Below are 19,623 nucleotides of genomic sequence, written 5' to 3' on the forward strand. Positions count from 1 at the left end.
CTGCTGTACTATTATGATAAAAAGCTTGACACAAGAATACAACCCAACAGTTGCACTAACAGCAGCTCCCCTGCAGTATTTATTTATTTTAAACCTTGCACACGGGGTGAGCAGCTTGAGATAAGCATTCATTGCCAGGGCAGCAAGCTTGATTGTGTTATTGCTGAATTATTCCTTTTCTTACAGATCATCCTGGGGGTGGATTCTGCTTTCAATGACATAGGTGCAAAACCAAGGGTGCAGCCCTCAAAGGAAAATGTTACTTGAGCTTTTACTTGTGTGTTTCAAACACAAGATTTAATGACTCTCAAGGCAGGGGCACACATTCAGGCTTGGTGTCCTGTTGAAAGGTGCTTTCCTGTTGACCTGACAGTGAATGGATCCCCAGTCATTTGAGTTGGCTTAATGGGAAGTTAAGGATAAGGACTACTTCCTTGAGGGCTACAAAGACTGATGTATGTTTGCCAGGATAATCTGAGAAATCTTTGAGGACAGTGTCTTTTTTCTGATATCTTTTTTGACTATGAGCACAAATGCTCTCAAACAGCAAATATGAAAGCACAGGCACAGACTCAGCTCCATCATGTTAAAATCATGTATGATAAAACCACATTGAGGCAATTCATGCAGACAGATGTATTTGCATAGAAATGAAGGCCTGGTTGAGGAGAGATATAGGTATTTCAAGGAAAGTACTTTCAAAACATTTTCATTACTTTAAAAGTTAAAATTGACAATGTCTAGAAACTGCAGGAGTCTGAAAATCAGGAGATTATTTGAATCTGCAAAGGATCTGTTGTGGTTAAATAATCTGGGTTGGAATGCAAAGTTATGATTTGTGTCTCATATGCAGCCTTCAACATCTGCTTCTTGGAGCCCAAATCCTTGAATGTATGTTAAAAGCCTAGCTCAGTGTGCCTTTCATAGTGTAAAGAAAAACAGCCAGAGCACCTCTGCTTATATAAACAGTTTTAACATGTTTAGGTTGTTAATCTCTAAATCTGGTCTGTGGTCTGGACCAGACTGTTAGACATTGTCTACTCTGCAGAGAGGAAGGCATTAAGGCTGCACTCACTGGTTGCTGTTGCCAAGCAATGCCTGGACACCAGGGGACAGAAGCACTGTAACCCCTGTACAACTGTATTTTCAGTGGGAGAATCTCATAATCAGTGTGATGTCTGCCCATCCCGCTGGTTGAGACAAGGCACTGCTGGGGATGTGTCTGTTTGTAACCTACAGATTAAATCAGCCTATTTTGGACAAAGAGCAAAGAGAATCTTGATCTTTTCCCTCCACCCCATAAGGCTACTCCTGGGGAAAAAAAGAAAAAAAATCACTCAGTTTATTTTGCGCCTGTGCTAAATCTTGTTCTGTGGGGATAAAGGACAGTCCACTTATTGCTGTTAGGAGAACGGTACATTCTTGATACACGTGGTACACTCTCCATGCAACTTCAGATCGTGCAACCTGAGTTCTATCACCTTTTTTTTTAACTACTTGATCGCTTTCCCCAGCCCCCCTTCCTTTATGGGCATTCTGGCCAAAGAACTAGTTACAGTCTAGATTTGCATAGCAGACATTTATGAATGTTGTATTTTTCCATAATTTCTCTTTTGTCTCCAAATTACATAAGGTAGATGGATTTTTTTTTTTTTTAATGAACTAAACGTACGCTAAATATATTTATGCCATTTATCAAAGCATCCAGGCAGCACTCAATTGAGTGCTCATCACTCCTCATTTTGAGTGATGAGCACTCAAAAATAGACAGTAAGAGATAGAAGCCATTTTTGCATTATAAAAGAATTCGCAGACTAGCAAGCATCTGTTTAGTTGCTTTTTTTGATTCTGGGGTGCTCTGCATTTATATCATCTGCTCTTAGGCAAGATAAAATGAGTATTTCTGCTGCTCTGTTTCAGATTAATTATGTTTGATAAACTGCGATTCAACTGTTTGTTCACACTCAATTTCACACAATTATGAGGACGTTTTGTAGGTGCAACAAATCAGTGTTGCATCCTGTCGCAGAACAGCACATGCTGTATCTCCAGGGGTGTTTGTAGAGGCATTTCAAAGCAGTTATTAACTAAGGAGACTTACTTGACACCCATCTTTGCCTTGAGTTACCTTTGCTTGTATATCCAAATGAGGATCAACCATTCTCACCAGGGAAATATGCCTGCACAGCCAAAGAGAAACCGCTTTCTGGCTGCCATGTGAAGAGTGAAGAGTGTGAGGGGGGCTCTAAAAGTTCAGTGTGACCCTGGAAATTAATTTAGCACAAAGGACACTCAGAGCAATTCTAGTCAGGGCCATGGCCATGCATGACCACTTACTAAATTGCACAGAGTTGACTGAAGTAGTTGCAGAGCATCTCATTTGCCAGATGCTCTTTCAAACCACTTGACAGGCAAAAAATACTTGTCCTTTCTTATCAGGAGGGTTCACCTCCTTCATTTATCACTGTTGTGTGGCACAACATATTGAGATGCAGGAACCAGGAAAGACAAACTCCTTATCAGGCTTATTTTTCAAAATGAGGCTGTGAATGTGGAACTCTTGTTGTCGGATAAAGCATGTGCAAGATAGTTCTCATGGTTAACATCTGCAGGGCAGGTGTAGCCTTTCCGAAACAGAGTGGGCCCAGCCCAGAGCCCTGCTGCTTCCCCCACAGACCTGACAAACAAAATTCATATTCAGGTGTCAGATTTCACCTGTTACCAAAGATCTGCTTCTCTGCCCTGATCATCTGCTTTGGTGCCATTTAGCATCTAGGACTAAATAGGGATAACTTCTTTCCATGTGTTTCTACATATCCCCTGAGTGACGAGGTCTCATAGGGTGATCTCACCAATAAGTAGCCAAAAGAGAGACAGTAGCACCACACACATTAGTAAAGGGATACAGTGTGGTCTGGAGGCAATCCTCTTCACTGAAGAAAAATCAGAGGGGCTCCCACAGTCCTTGGCTAAGAAGCAGGTAGTGCACACTCAGTCTGGACACAACAATATCCAGTCTGAATTTGTTCTAGTAAATAAAAAGCAAGTGAGCAAAATAGGAGTTGGGCAATGCCTCTTTACACATATTGTAGGAGTGCAGTTCAAGGCAATCCGTGAACATCATGGGGATATTTTGCTGTGGAGTGGAGAACACATTGAAAGGGGGATGGCAAATGTGTGCATTTGGACTGCATGTACAGCATTGATGCCTTGCACAAAAGATCTCTTCCTCCTCTGTCAGTCCTCTAAAGATGTTTCTGTATAGCTGCAAAGGCATTTAGGCAGTTGGTCAATAAACTTTGGGATAATCTGCTGGTGCAAATCACATCAGCTCTGCTGACATCATGACAGTTCATGGGAAGGGAATGGCTTCTCTTCTGAGTTACCTGTTGCTGAAGACTTTTTTGTATCTGCTTTCCATTCAGCTTTAACTCAGATGCTTGGGTCCCAGGTTTGATCCTAGTGCTTGAAAGGGTGGCAGGCCACCAAGCTGCCCTTGAGTTGTTAGCTTAACACTGACGAAATTCCTCTCACATGAGGGACCTGAGATTGCGGCTTTGTGTCCCCCAGCCTAGGTTGCCCCAAGAATGGGCAGTGGCTATGATCTCCAGCAAGCCCTGCTGTGATGCACCACGTCACTGCTGTGGAAACTCTCTGTGGGCCTCAATGGCCCTGTGAGGAACAAAACTTGTGCATGGAAGTCAATGAAGGCAAGCCCCTAGTGGGGGAAAGTCTTAGGAGCAAATTTTTACTAACGAAAGACTAGTTTGGGATGAGAATATCCATTTCTAATTTAAATGTGGGCAGATTTGCCATATTGAGTATATCAGCTTGAATGGATGCTTTAATACTGAGCTAATTTATTCCTAAAATGGAACAGATGTTTCAACATAGTTGGAAATTTAGCTGATGTAGGAACCAGATTCCTCAGATAATTGACAAAGGGAAATATTCTCCCCACCTAAAGGGGGGCTTTCAGATCCCTGTTCTCTGACCTCTGCTTTGGCGCAGCCCTCCTTTCCTCACTAGCTATTGAGGAAGTTTAGGGAGACCAGGAACTTAAACTAGACTGTGTGATACCATTCCACATATAACATGCATTAACTTTTTATCAGCCCTGAAGTAGTCACACAGTTGGGCTAAGTGATCATTGTATGTCCCTTCCAACTGAACTATTCCTACTCCCATTCTTGTTCTATTCTGTTCTATTCTGCTGTGTTCTGTTCTGCTCTGTTCTGCTCTGCTCTACTCTGTTCCGCCCTGCTCTATTCTGTTCTGCTCTGATCTATTCTGTTCTGCTCTGCTCTATTCTGTTCTACTCTGATCTGTTCTTTTCTATTCTGTTTCCACCCCCCGCCCTTGTTTTCTTTACATCTGATTTGAGCTTTTGAAGCATTAAATGCAGCTTTAAATCCATGCTGGGGACAGTGGGGAAGATGGAAGAAGGATCAGGCAAGAAGAATCAAGGAAGATAGAAAAAAGCTCAAGGGTTCACAAGAAAAGTGAAATCCATGGAGGTGAGGAAGGAAATAAGTCCTTCTTTCAATCCATCACAGTCCTTCTTATGCCATTTTATGGGGTCTGTGGCCGTGTTTCTTTGTGTATTTTGTTGGGTTAAGCAAGCCAAAGCCCAGAGCTGGAACATTGCCCTAAAGCCCAGAGAATTTCACTAGAAATAGATTTAGTTCCCTTGATTTTGCTGCTGTGATTCTTAGATTAACTGGCTACCTGAGCTAAAGCATGAATCATTAACACAGTTAAATGCAGAACCTTTAACATTTCTTTCACCTCAGTCACTAAAGGCAGAAGAGCTGGTTTCACATATGACAGTGAACAGCCCAGGGACTCAATCAAAGTGGTCATATCTCTTGCCAGGGAGAGATGATCCAGGTTGCATAGGACTGCTTTTTCTCTGCCCCAAAATGCTCTTGCTCTTGGCCACCAGATGTTCTGCCAGAAACTGAAAAATCTCGTGGGAAAGAGAACTGTCAGTGTGGAAATTCTGACACTATTCCTCCATGTAGTTTTGTTCCTGTGTTTTGAAACATCATAAGCTGTATGGCCTTGCACTAGCTTGGAAAACACAGGTAAAAGATAGAAGTGTCTAGAATTCATATCAGTATCTTTGATGTTAGAGCAGCATTGCAGGCTTTTACAGCACATGGTCATTGTATTAATTTATAGTGTGCATGAATTTGCTGTTAACAGGCATTCATGCTCAACATTGCCTTGCATGACACTTGTTTATAATGTTTTATTTTTGAGCTTCTACATTTTGTAGAGCAGCTGCAGCCTGGCCTTAAATTTCACAGAAATGAGCAGCATCAATTTTATGCTGTTTTGTGGTTTACACTGGGAGAAGGAGGTAGTGGTGGGGATTAAATCAAGTGCTCAAAAATAAGAAAGTGTTTAAATCTGTTGTTGGATCTGAACCAGAATAATAAACATTGGAAATGTTAATATTTCAGTAAAGGTCAGTACAGAAAGTCTTATTTTAGTTAATTAAAAAATCATCTTGAATTCTTTATTTTATTACAAGATTCCTAGCACTGTTCTTTTGTACTGAATCATCTTTTATGCATGCAACTATGTGGTTTGAATATGACACTCCTAGTATTTATCTAGTTCATTATTCCTGTGCTATTCAAATGGTGCCTCATGTGGCCTTTATTTCACACTGTGCTTGTACTACCAACCTGCCACAGAAAGACAAGGCATGCTAAAACGAAAAATTAAGCAGGGACTCTGAATTTCCCACTACTCCCTATTTCCTTGCCCCAGACAAGGTTTATCTGAAGCCCCTTGTTAACACATCAGCTAACCCAGGAATCAGTTTGCCTTTTCACAGGCTGATTAGTAGTAGTGAAATACAAGGTCATTTAAGACATTTTTGGATAGCTGGATGCTGAATTACAGGATTTTGAATTGTAGAATGTATTCTGTAAAATACCAGCCAAATAATTTAATCTTATCCACCTTTTAGAACATAGAAGTTTGTAAGGGTTCTTTAAGTGTGAAAAAGATCATAATAAGGAAAAAAAGGCTTTTGCAGTAATGAGATATGACCATGTCAGTGAGAGCTTCTCTTTAATTATTTTAGGACTTCATTATGCAAAGAGCAGAATAGCATTGCTCAACCCTGAGACTGAACTTAAACTACATACAGAGATGCACACCTGAAATCTGGGACATCATTTTCAGTGACATCTGTGTTCCTGTTCGTAACTTTAATTTTCAGTATGTGAATGAGGGCAAGCCTTATATCAGGCCAAGAGATTTGCTTTCTGAAAGATGGAGCCTTTGGTACTGTGAAAACTGGAAGTGACAATACCATGGCCAAGCCAATATTCCTGTGCCTCCACTATGATGGTGGTTCAATTTGCTGTTGCTGATCATAAAATTTGTCCCTCAAAGTACTACCTAAAAAAGTTAGGGGATTACCTGTGCTTTGGCATACTATGCTCCACTTAAACAGTGATTTCAGTCAATATTCTGATCTTGGTGCTCCGGATTATATAAATATATCTCTACTAATAATTGTATGTTTATAAACTTATTGACACAAAGACACTGCTTGAAAGCAATGGCTCCTGTGTTTGAAATTAGGCATAGTTTTTAAGTTTGACCTGGGTGAGTTAGCACCTGCTGTCCAAAATGATGTATTTTCCCTCCAGACCCACTCTATAGAACTAATATTGTTGTGACTTTAACTAGTAATCGGGCCTAACAATCCTGTTTTCTTCCACAGGGACATTATCTTTTGTAAATGGATGCACTGTCAAGTGAATCTAGCATACCATCCTGTATTAACTTCCATATGATAATCAAGGTTGCCTATCATTAGCCAGATTTGCCCTTCTTCCTTTGTAGGTTGTGTTGCATTTAAGCATTCAGTAAATAATAGCAGTCTTTGATAGCCGCATCAAAGCAAATGAAAGATTTTACTTTTGTTTCCTTGACCATGTTCTGGGAATGAAGATCCTTGTGACACTGAAATCTGTGAAAAGTTTATAGCACATATGTCAAGCTTCATAAAATATAGTTTCCTTTGGGAGAGAGGACTGGGAGTTTTTTAGAGGCAAGTTGGTCTTAGGTCAGCTTTGTGCAAAAACTTGAACTGTGAGTAGGACTTCAAAAGCACAAACAGTATTTTATTTCACTTGTAAAGATCATAAAAATAAAATTTGTATTGTAAACTATGAAAAAAATAATTATGCCAGAGAGATTAAAATGTGCAATCAGGTAAATTACTGGCACTGCTGAGGATTATGTAGACTGGCAGAGAGCATGGCCCCATGTTATGTCAGCACAAGAAGTCAGGAGATGGTTTCTCCCCATGGCATCTGAGTTTCTGTGTCACACTGAGCCCTGGCAGGAAAGCCAGAAAGCTTTTCTCAGAGGGAAAGGGAACACAGGGGGGACCCAGATTCTGTTGCCTTTGGAAATCAACCCTAAGTACAGAAACTCTTATGAAAGGAGCACTAAAAATACTTCGTGGTGGGCAGACCTAGAGCCTTCTCACCTTCCTTCTGGTTGCCTTCCTCCAGCAGCAACCAAAGGAAAGCAGGACCAGCAGTGACAAGTGAGGGATTTAAAAAATGGGTCACTGCAGGCCTTTCACTAAATAAATCACTTGTAATAGTTTATCCTTTCCACTTGGAATTTGTAAAACATACACACAAATCCCCATTCCTGGAAGCGCTCAAGGCTAGGTTGGATGGGGCTTTGAGCAACTTGGTCTAGAGAGGGGTTGTAATTAGATGATTTTTAAGGTCTGTTCCAACCCAAACTGTTCTATTATTCTATGAAATCTCTATTTTGCATGAACAAAGGCTTAAATTGTCCCCAGTTCCTGTGTCCCAACAGCTCTTTTCTGTTGTGTCCCTTTACAAGGACCAACATTAGCCTTGGATACTGTAAAAACAGGTTCATTTACTGCACCCGTCTGGGTAATTTCTCCTCTCCATACATCTTATAAGTGAAATATGCGATAATCTGAAGTAATTCAGGCACAACTTTCCAGGCTGGCTTCTGCCTTCTGCCATCATTCCTCTGCAAATGCCTCAAAGGATTATCCTGGATTCAATATTCTGAACAAATAAACACCTACAAACAAGAAAACACATTTCAGGGTTTAATTAAAATGCCTTTTTTTTTTTTTTTTTTTTTTTTTTTTTGGATGGCAGTATGTGATTTATTCTAATAAGCACATTCTTCCTCGAAAGCTTTACTTTTTTTTCCCCCTCTCTCTTTTTCTCTTTCTGCTTGCCCTGCAAGTTGTTCTGTCCTCATGGGACAGTTAGAGTGTCTACATAACAAAGGATGAGAGAAAGAGAGAGAATGGCTGTGAAATTCAGTTAGAAACAGAATTGTCATCTCATACACCAATTCAAATCAACTTCTGTTAGGGAATCTGACAAGAAACTGTTGCACACCTCCATAAGTAAAGCTATAATGTATCCCACTGATATATTTGCTACTGAATAGTGTTATCGGGCCAGATAGGCCATGAAACACATTAACTAAGACAATTATGCTATTCCTTGATCCTTATACATGCATCACTTCCTGCCCAGTATCCTTTAGATAGGAATCACTGAATCTAAGAAAGTTCTTTTTGTTTGTGACCATTCTTTCAAGCTGAAAATGGATGGTAACTGAAAATCACTGAAAACAGATTTAAAAATATATTGAATTGCTTGCATGAATCAGGAAAACCCATACTAGGCATTACAGGGTTTTTTTCAAGTTCACAGAGATGAAAATTCCAATAGTAAAAAAACCCCAAAAATGTTAAAATGCAGGCTCACAGTAGTGAGAAGGTTATGGGAGGAAGGATGGCTGGGGAAATCAGAGGTGAAATACATCCCACTGCCCTCCTTGCTAAGTGGCCCAGAAAACGAGGGAAGGAGGTAATGCCTTGTTCTCACAGTCTCTTTCTCCGAAGCCCTCCTGCTGCTCTAATGTAAACTGGAGGAAGTGAGAGTGAAGAGTGATTTACTTGATCCACCGCAAGGTTCCTTAAAAAAGCAAATGTGAGTGTTCAGCCATCTACTAGATAGTGATGCAAATAGTACAGAGTACATATTTTTATGTACTCTGATACAGCCTCAGAGACTCAAGGATTAAATCTCACTTGTCCTTCAAGAAGTCAGCCTAAAAGATTAGCCATTAGAAAGAGAAATGTAGTGTGCCAGAAGAAAACTAAAATAGCTTCAGATTTGCCACACCAGCTCCTTTTGGATCATCAGTGATATCATCTTGCAGCCAATAGTCACAAAGCTACTCAGAGAGAAGCAACTTGGAAGCCACAGAATGTGGTACCTATTGCCTTCTCCCACAGAGATCAGGATACAGCCAGAGGTGTGAGATTAGCTGAGGCTTCTGCTGACTCCCCTATCTCTCAGCAACAGAACAATTCGACTCCTTTAAATGTGTACACACAGAGCTTGTCTTGACACTTTGCAGGCTGGCACTCTGCTGGCAGCTTATATGCACTCCAAAGCAATGTAGCCACTTATTTGCTCTGTATGTGCCACTTCAGTCTCACATTATGGGGCAGAGCCAGCCAGACAAATGTCTTTCATTAAGCAGTCACTGATTGTTAATGCTGGTCATGATAGTCTGCTTTGGCCTCTTGCACAAAATTAAGGCCAGAGTTTCAACTCACTTTTTGCATGTCCTATCTCTTTTACCTGCTTTGGAAAAGCAGACACCCTCTCACCCTCTCTTCTTTCCAATCTAAGCATCCCTTGCTTTTGCCAGCCCCCCATATTTCCTTCGCCAGAGACAAAAGCCTCTGCAGGGGTTGCATTGTGTGGATTCTGGGAGCAGTGCTAGGATAGTGCAGGTACATTACAGCAGCAGGTACCCCCTGCCCCAAATCCCAGCTGTGCCCCCATTCTTTATGCTGTCATAGGTACACACCTCGTACCCATGCACACCATGAAGGCTTGTGCCATCTCCCTTTGAAATCAAGGAGAACCAGGGCTGAAGCTGTGAGAAGTAGTAGGCCATCTGGCTATCTGTGTTAATACCCAGCACAGGCAAAAACCAGACAAATAAAAAAGCTGTGGGTTTTCATAAACTTGGAAAAAACCCTGGTCTTGGCAAAGGGAGTCATTAGACATGTCCTTTGACTTCCTCTAATGGAACCTAAGCAGTGGCTTGCTTGCATCCTCCCCCAGTGCTGATCATTTGTTACACATTCCTAGAAGGTCTGCCTGTGTTACTGCTGGGATAATCCCTTCCTTATCTTCCCTTGGACCTCGTGTTCCTAACAACCCAATCCTCCCTTTCAAAGTCTCACATATTTCTGCTTACTTCCCTCCTAAGCTGTAAGTCCACTTAATCTTTTTCCAGAGTTTATACCTCAGAAACTTGAATTCTTTGAAGTATTGCAATGGTCGCTTTATAAATCTCACCATAAAGAACTTGATCTCACACAATACAGGTATACGAAAGGAAAAAATGCTGGGCAGCAAATGAATACTAAGGAAATCTAAAATTTCATTAACAAGAGCTGCTGAGCAGCTTCCAATTTGCTTCTGCCTCCTGACAGGAATAAGGTCAAAACAACAAAGACATTCTTCATTCATGTATCTCACTTGACTGTTAAGTACCTTCGAGCTCACAGTATTGCTCAGATATTATGAGATATTTCTGTTTCTCTGATGTAAGTTGATTATTTTCTTAAAATCATATTTTATTTACTGTGCAGCTGTAAAGTAAGAAAGTGAGAAAAGCATCATGAGAGGGGTTGAGGCATCTCTTTGCTTATGGCCCAAATACAAAGCTCATTGAGTTTGACATGTTGGCTCAAACAAAAGGGACACTCAAATCAATCTCTTACCCTGCCTCCAACAATAGCCAGAAGCAGATGCTGCAGGAAAGTACATCATAAAAGGCTCATGCAGCATGCACAACGTGTCCTTCTGCCTATGTGTAATTTAGGGAACTTCAAGAAAAAATGTTGGGGATTTATTTTTTGCTATTGTGAGCAATAATTCCTGATGGATCTTTTTCCACATGTATGGAGAAATGGTGTTTAACACCCAGCATTTAATCATTTTAAACCACTAATATTTTTCACATCTGAAGCACCCTGTCAAAGTGAGTTCCACAATTGAAATACACTTTGTCTGAAAAAGCATGTCCTCCCTAAAGGCTCGCCTAACTGCTGTCCCTGGTAACTTCATTTGAATTCTATTGGTTTCCGTCTTTAAAAGTGCAACAAAAACCTCTCTCCATCTCCGCTTCAACTCTGCTTCCCTCTGCTCTATGTTATCTAAGATGAAGGGTACTTGTCTGTTTAATTGATCTTTTCAGAGCCCCTTACATCATCTACCTCATCTGAGTTGACCAAATCTGCATGCAATGTTACGAATACAGGGGCACAGTGTGCTCAGTACCACATTCAGTGTTCCCTTCCTAATAACTGCCAGGCCTTTGTCTGCACCTATTACTTCTGCCTCACAGGACCTGATGCTATCCCTGGACTGCTCACGGAGGCTCTAGCACTTCTGCCTTGAGCAATGCTGGCATGCTGGTGTGGTTACTGCTGGCTGGTTTTTAACTTACTTCAGATGTACTGATAATGGATTTTATGGGTCTTTTTTTTTTTTTTTTTTCAAATAAGTCAATATTTTCAGATCCTTTTGCAATTCTTTATGATTTTTATTTATTTTTATTATCCTTAATAATTTTGTACTATCAGTACTTCTTCATGTGCATTCAAACCTCGCTTGAAAGACCTGGAAATATACTGAGCAGATCCAGTAATTTTCCACTGTGAAGACTTGCCTTGTGCTTCGTTTCTTATTATAAACAGCTGATGATCAATATCAATACCTTCTTTTTTTCCCTTGGCACTTTACCAAAGCTTTTTGAAACTGAAAAGCACAGTGGCTCATTCATTTGAATCCCCATGTTCCTTAACTCTTTCAAAGAGACATCACTTTCCTCAGCAAAAAAAACTAGACAACTCTTCCTCAAGACACTGTACGTATCCTCCTTTCCTTCATCCAGCTGAGATCACTTAGCTGTATCCCAGCACCAGCCCACAGCTTGGTACAGAGTTCTACTAGGGTGACCACCTCCTGTATTCCAAAGGAATGTTTTCTTCAACACCGGCAAGTGTCACCTCCTCCATCCCTGGCCTCTTGTCCTTGCAGCCAGCAGACTCTCAAAACGCCTGAGGATGATACAGCAAGTAACTTTTCAGCAATTCTACTGTGTTTTCTTTGTTTGGACACAGTGTACACTTTACGGAAGGCACATTTCTAACACTTTTTCATTCAGTTGCTTATCTGTGCTGAGCTATTTACTTTTATTTTATTTGGTTGTATACGTATTTTAAGCCTCTAATGAGTTAATTCAAACATTCTTCAAAACATCCTGATGTATTTACCCTGATGGTCCTTTTAACTTCTTTACAGGAAGCGGGCTTATTCTCATATTCTCCTTTTTGTGGTAGGCTTTTGACCCTTCCACTACTACAAGAATATTGAATTTGAAATGTTATAACCAGTATAACAGAGCATCTTTGTGACAGTTAACATCTTGAGCTACTTGAACCCATGCTCAGCACTGAAGCAAGATTTGCCTTTTTTTCTCTTATTAAGTATCAGGCAAATTCCTGGCAGAAACCATAATCTATGCTATCTAAAATGTAGTCCCAGCACTGTGTTCCATTATGCAATTCATTTAGCCCTAATGGAAGCAGCCGAAATCTTCCATTATTATTCTGTTTTCTGCCACTACAGCCCTGTGACTTTGTTTGGAAGTGAATGTCACCATTCGGTCAAGAGGTTGTTTGTATACCTAAATCCTCTGCTCTTTTCACTTGAGCAAGGAATGTCAGGTCATTGAGTTTCTGTAGCACTTAACGAAACAGTTCAGATTCAGTGCAATATTTTCTTCTGCATTCGCAGTTGGCAGTCTATAGATTATACCATAATAAAAGACCATTCAGCTGCAAAATTTTTCTTAATTGCTGTCAACATATAAGGCACTGCAGGTCAGCAAAGGTAAGTTATTACCTGCAGCCACTGCATGAGCAAATCCTGCAGCTGTTAAATCTAGCAGAGACTGATGCTGAGCCCTTAACCTCATCCCTTATCCACATCTCACCGGGAGAGCACCAGCTGTTTTCATACCTATTCACTAACACTAGCTAAGGGTTACCGGAACAGACAATGAAAGCTGCTGAGTGTGTGCAATGTGGTTGCTATCACAGCAATCACATTAAATTACACATCAGATGGAGACGTGTGTGGGAAGTAGGAGGATTTGGACCCTCTTTTCAAGACAGGATGATTTCCCCTGTAAAATGCCGCTGCTTAGACTAGTGAAGGCAGAGCACATAGTTGACTCTGCATTGACTTTGGGAGTGTACAGGTTAAATTTCTGCAGCACTGCATGCACACAGTGCACAAGGTAGCAGCAATCATGAGTGAGAGCCCAAACCCAGTTACCGGCTCCCCAAGAGAAGGCCACAACCCCTCTGTACCTGCAGCAGCTGCTGCTTTTTGGCAAAGGTACAAATAGCAGAAACAATCCCAAAGAGGTGCTAAAAGCAAAGAATCGATCATTATTGCTGCTTCAAGCTTGGGGAAAGGTATAAACAGACTGTGAGAAGTGCCAGAATTTTACAACTGCTCTTTCCCTGTGGGGAATCAGCCTGTCCACTCCTTGCCAGCTAAGCAGAGGTCAGGGCCGTGCCAGAGGAAGTAGCTACCATTAGCAGAATGAAGAATAGATCAGATGTGTCAGTGGGATCAATCTGAACTAAATAACTGGTTGAAATAAGAGCAGCTAACCACTATTCCAGCTGATGCAGTTCCTCAAGCATTTTGGTTTCTTAACAGAAAAACTATATGTTTCAAACCCCCAGACAAGGCACTGCAGTAGTTAGTCTGAAAGAGCCAATCTGTCCTTGAAATAATGCATGCTACTGAAGCTGCCACAGCACCACACATTTCAGCTGTGACACGAGCTGTCCCTCAGCACCCATGAAGCTGATGAAGCCCATCTAGGTCAGGGCTCACCCAGCCTGGTGGGGCTGCCATGCCAGTTCATGGGACTTAGTCCTCCTCACTCGTTACCTCTCTGAGCAGCCACTGCAAGTTGCTTGAATGCAAGAAGATTCTAGAAGTAAATGCAGACCAAAGTTCCCACAGAAAAAGTTTATTCCTGGAGGGTGGTTTATGCCATGCAGAAAGTGGGTTTGAATTATTTCAAACTTTATTTAAATCCTGCCTAACATTACTGTGAATATTCCCTTTGCCAGTTTCAGTGTATAGTAATTTTTCCAGGCGAGCTTGGCTGCTGGCTGCCAGGCCATCCCGTGGAAACAAACTCCACAGGCTGTGCACACACTGCTCAGAAGAGCTCTTTTGCATCTTGCTTACTTGCTGCTTTGCATTTCGGCTAGCACTCCCTGTCATGACATGTTGTGACTCTTGATACTGGTTTCAACAGTCCTGATGCTGAGAAGGGGCAAAATACAATCCTTAGATCTTCATGCACCGCCAGGCCTGGTTTTGCTCAGGCACAGGGCTAGCTGGCCTGCAGGAAAAACAACTGGCTGGAGAAGCGAGTTCTGTTCTTTGTGCCCCCATCATGAGTAGACACTGCACAAAACATACCCAGGGCATTACTTTAGAGCAGCGTTTGTCTTGTCAGCAGCAGAATTAAACTTTGTTGTGACCCAATTCAGAAAAAAAAAAAAGAAAAACCACCCTCTATGGCTGCTGTTGGACATGGCAGCTGTGATATGCCTGTGTGCCACTCGACCATGCATATCAGTGTTAGGCCATTACACAGTGTGATACCCTGGAATAAAATAACCACTCTGCCAGGTCACACCCGCTGCAGGAGTGAAGTTCTTTATATTTTGAATTTTTGAAAAAAGTAAAGTCTGGGCCAGCTCCATAAAGCATTGTTGAATTAAAATCTGTGGTGCAAAGAAACCTAGAGATTGCTCCAACCTGTTCTGTTGGCTAAAAGGCTCAGGGCCCTTTTTTCCCCCCCTTTCATTTGGCACTTTCTACTCTCTTTACACAGCACATTTTTCTCTTCTACCTTTACCAGTACTGCCACACAGGAATGTTACAAGAATCCAGAGGGATAGGGCAGTGTGACACAGACAAGGAGCCTATTTTTAAAGTGTAGCTTTAAGACCGCCCAGTGCAAGCATCCTGAAGAAAATCCCATCTGTCATTTTACAGAAACAGTATAACAGAGGAGCAATTTATGATGTCCAAAGGTCTGAAGACACAGCTCATCCACACCTACCTCCCTGCTCTTTTGCTGGTCATCTTCTAACCCACAATCTCTCCAAGAAGCTTCCTCTTGCGAATGCATCTTGCTTATGAACAAAAAGATGATGGAGGTTTCTTCCTAGTTTTGTTTTATTTGTTTTTCTAATAACCAGGAATAGTACAGAAATGTGGTGTCATTTTTTTCTTTCGATATCTAGGTGGTTACACAGACAGCTCTTCATGTCTGTATTTGTTTTTGTGGGCTAGCAACGCCAGCATTTAGATCACCTGTGCTATGGTGTGGTGTGATATGAAGGAGCCAAAAATCAGACCCTCTCTCTTAATTTATATCACAGGAATGTCATTTATATGGAGCAGAAAGCTGGAACAGCAAACCTGCTCCAGTGTGGCCGGTTGATTTATAAGGTGGCATAAACACACAGTGCTGTTCTGAGGCTGAAGATTACTTTGGTTTGCTGCCCCACTTCCATTAGCATTATGTCACTTGAGAATTATTTAGTGACAGCTCCTTTTCCCACACAGCTGTGCAGTCAGAGCTCATTTCCCTGGTTCTGTGTGTGCTGGTGCTGCCCCCGTGCCATCCACTGCTCGCCCTGGAAAATCACCTTATTCTTTCAGGTGGCCTCACCTGAATCATAGAACCATAGAATGGTTATGGTTGGAAGGGACCTTAAAGCTCACCCAGTTCCAACCCCCCTGCCATGGGCAGGGACACCTTCCACTAGACCAGGTTGCTCAAAGCTTCATCCAGCCTGGACTTGAGCACTGCCAGGGGATGGGGCAACCACAACTTCTCTAGGCAACCTGTTCCAGTGCCTCACCACCCTCATAGTGAATGGATTACCTAAATGTACAGTAAGGAAATCCATTCCTTTGAAGACAACATATTTTTATATTTTTTTTGTTTGTTAGTTTGTTTGTTTGTTTGATGTTTTGTTCCTTCTATTTCAGTGGCCTGGCTGGTCCTGAGTGAAATTTTCCCTGGTGGCATCAGAGGACGGGCCATGGCTTTGACATCTAGCATGAACTGGGGTATAAATCTCCTCATCTCCTTGACATTTTTGACTGTAACTGGTAAGATTTCTCTGCGTCCTTCCAAGTTGATATTCTCCTAGTGGGCAAAATGAATGTTTCCTATATGAACATCATTGCTAAAATTGCAGTTGTGGTGCCTCAGGAAGCAGATTCAGATTCCATTTAGCTTGTTAGTGTAATGTCACTGTTTCTAGTACACCCTTCTAAGCCTCATGGTGCTAGCCATCAGAGCAACTTGCATATCTACTCCACAGGCTCTAAACCCCAGCTCTTAAAAACACCCTTGCCTTAGTAGTAGGTTGAAAATGTATGATTTACTCATGCATCTTCTGACTTCAATGGAAGTTCTGATCTGGGTCAGACCACAGCTTTTCTGATCAAATATGTTTAAAGACAATCCCATTGAAATCATTCCTTTTCACACAAATGGCCCGGCTTTGAGAAATTTCCTTTTGAAAAAGGTGTCTTTGTAAGAGAAAAATATTTCATGTTTTAATGTGAGAAAATAAACTACCATATAGTAACTTATAAAGTGATGATAAATTAGGGAAAGGGTTAAAATGTTGTTGTTGAAATTAATTGATTGGAATATTTTTTTCTGATTTTATTTCATAAGAAGTTTTGTAAGTTTTAGGTTTCAGTCTTATTTTGAAGAAAATACATGCGGAAAATCAAAATATATAACGGAACAGAAATTCCAGGTTTCCTTTAACTCTACATTACTTGCAGGCAGTCAAAACACAAGAAGTCGAGGTGGTTTTCACCTTGCTAGATGCATTTTGAGATGGATTTGAAAATAAGCACTATTTGTGACTAAAACGTGTAAAAAAAGCCCTGAGTACTCTCTTGGTTGACACTGCGAAAAATATGCCAGGTCAAACTCATTATGTCCATACTAGGACTTTAGTTAGATCAAGGGTCCTCTCCAGAAGCAAATAATACAGTTGCCCACCCTCCCCTCACTGCATTTTGGTTTGTAGCACAGAACTGCACTCCTGAACTACACAAGCTTTTGGACAAAATCAAACCAGAAAATGCACAGCAGATGCACTCCAGCTGCCAACACTTGCTCAGTCTCTGGACCAGACTGGAGCTAATCCTAAGGAAATATCCCCCAAAGCAGATAGTGTGGACTTCAGGTACTCAGCATCAACTGTTTCACCTGAAAGTCCCCTCCTGTCATGGAGCTTGACTTGTTAATGCCCGCCTAGTTGTTATTCTGGTCTCAGCTGCAATTAATGTAGAGCTGCAGTAACTCTGTTGGCTTAACTGTCTCTAATCTGGATTTATGGAAGTGTAACTACAAGCAATTACGTGTTCCAGAATGACTGCAAGTAAAATAAATTAATAGGTTCCTGTTAATATGGATTAACAGGAACCATCAATTTTCTTCTGTAAGAAGTATTAGAAAAAGCAAAAGCACTCTTCTTTTCCAAATTATGGCCAGGCACAAATAAGTGAGCTAAGGATAAGAGCCTAGCTTCTTTCTAAGTTCTCCTGTGCATTAGGAGCTATATCCTATAAAATACAACAACAGAAATAAATTGTAATATTTAAAAATTTAAAACAAAAGACGTGTTTTCTTTCTTCGCAGAGCTCATTGGCTTGTCCTGGGTGTGCTTCATTTACACAATCATGAGCCTAGCATCCCTGGCTTTTGTTGCTGTCTTTATACCAGAGACGAAAGGATGCTCTTTAGAGCAAATATCCATGGAACTAGCTGAACAGTAAGTACTAACACTGTGATCACGTCCGTCAGGTGCCAGAGGGACAAAGCCTTCCAATGCCACATGCTAATAAAAAAAGGAAACTGCATGGGTTTTTTTCTGGAGAAAAGAGGTTTTCTCAAGGCTTGAGCTTGCATGTGTCGATCTTAGTAGCCAAGCAAACATTTAGTTGCTGCTGAGGGACAGGCCTTAAAAAGATGGTGGTTTCTATCTAGCACCCCTGTGAGGAGCACTTGCAGCCAGGCCTGGCTCCCCAGCACTTTTGCTTACTGGCATTTGTAGAGAGAAGGGCAACCGTGATCTGACATTTAGGGCTGTGTGTCTCAGCCTGCAGGCAGAAAAAGGGTAGGAGAGAGACACTACCTCAAATACTTCAAGGCTCCATGTGAGTTTTGATAGCTCTTCTAGATGGCATTTTTTGTGCATTTACTGAGTCCTGTGGCTCCGTAGACTCTATGGGCTTGTACCTATAAAAGGTTCTTCCAGTATGAGTTATGTGTCCCCACATCACCACGCAAAAAGAGAATAGCAATGAGAAGAAGAGAGTGTTTGTGACATGAATGCCGTGTTCCCACTCATTTAATATGATCTATTCTGACCCTTTCAGTCTTTTCTCATCTCTTAGAAGTAGATTGGCCCGTGGAATTATATGCGTTCAACAAAAAGAGCACATCAATTTGAAGAACAGAATTTAATGGTTTGCTGATACACATGCTATTTCCTTAGAATCTCCAAATGTAGATGTCATTGTCCATAAATTGACTGGCAATTTTTGCTATCAATTTACTGCTTCCCCCATTCTTTTCAGTTGGTTTTGGCCATAAAAAAATAATAGAAAAAGTAAGCAGCCTTGTTTTTTAAAATGTGGCACTCTCCTGATCTGTTCAAAGAGCTGCTTTAGAGCAGCCATTGCTTTTTTGGACTCACAACTGACTTGCCAGCATAATGATTAAAAGGATAAAGAAATTACATGGGAAACAGTTCAGTGGGCAGAATTTTTGCAAGGCTGATGCCTTGGGGGTGAGAGTCAGGCCTCTTTGGTGTGTGACATGCTTGTATCGGCCAGGCAGCAGCATCCCCCAGTTCATTCCCACAACCAGGCTTGACAGGGCAACGCGGGGAGAGCATGTCAGCTCTATTTGATGGCAAACCTTGGTGTGTTTTTATCCTTCTCCAGGAAATACATGAAGACCCCCTGGTGCTGGATGAGCCAGCACAGAGAGAAACTGGTGCCAGTGGAACTTGCCACAAAAGAGAAAGAGCAGCTCTACTAGACCCAGGGCAATCAAAGCAGCCTTTACCAAAAGACTGATAAAAACACCACTCAGTGATGCCCGTGCTCTGATGGGACACATGGTATCTTTATTATACACACGATATTATCTCTTTCATTTCTTAGTAGAGCTTCTTTCAGTGGCAGTTTACAGCCAACATTAAAGATTGTTGTAGTTTGTAACTTACCAGAAATCTAGGCTCTGTCTGTTTTACATCACTATCCCTCACCTTCCCTCAGGTTACTCACCTCTTACATATAGGAGATGAACGCAAATTGTAATAATGTGCACAATTCTAGCTAT

At 41.4% G+C, this 19,623-nt stretch overlaps 1 protein-coding gene across 1 annotated transcript in view; it reads left to right on the top strand.

Moving 5' to 3' along the window:
• The window catches only part of SLC2A12 (solute carrier family 2 member 12), a gene marked incomplete at both ends in the record, with an annotated part of 29,262 nt that extends 9,942 nt beyond the window's left edge, over positions 1 to 19,320 (top strand). The window contains 3 exons of the mRNA XM_080616298.1: positions 16,236 to 16,358; positions 17,914 to 18,046; positions 19,224 to 19,320. Of these exons, the coding sequence (XP_080472424.1) occupies positions 16,236 to 16,358; positions 17,914 to 18,046; positions 19,224 to 19,320 (353 nt within the window). The remainder of the gene's footprint in view (positions 1 to 16,235; positions 16,359 to 17,913; positions 18,047 to 19,223) is intronic.
• Positions 19,321 to 19,623: the final 303 nt, after the last annotated feature.

This window comes from Psittacula echo (assembly GCF_963264785.1).
Source record: "Psittacula echo genome assembly, chromosome: 4".
Classification (NCBI taxonomy): domain Eukaryota; kingdom Metazoa; phylum Chordata; class Aves; order Psittaciformes; family Psittacidae; genus Psittacula; species Psittacula echo.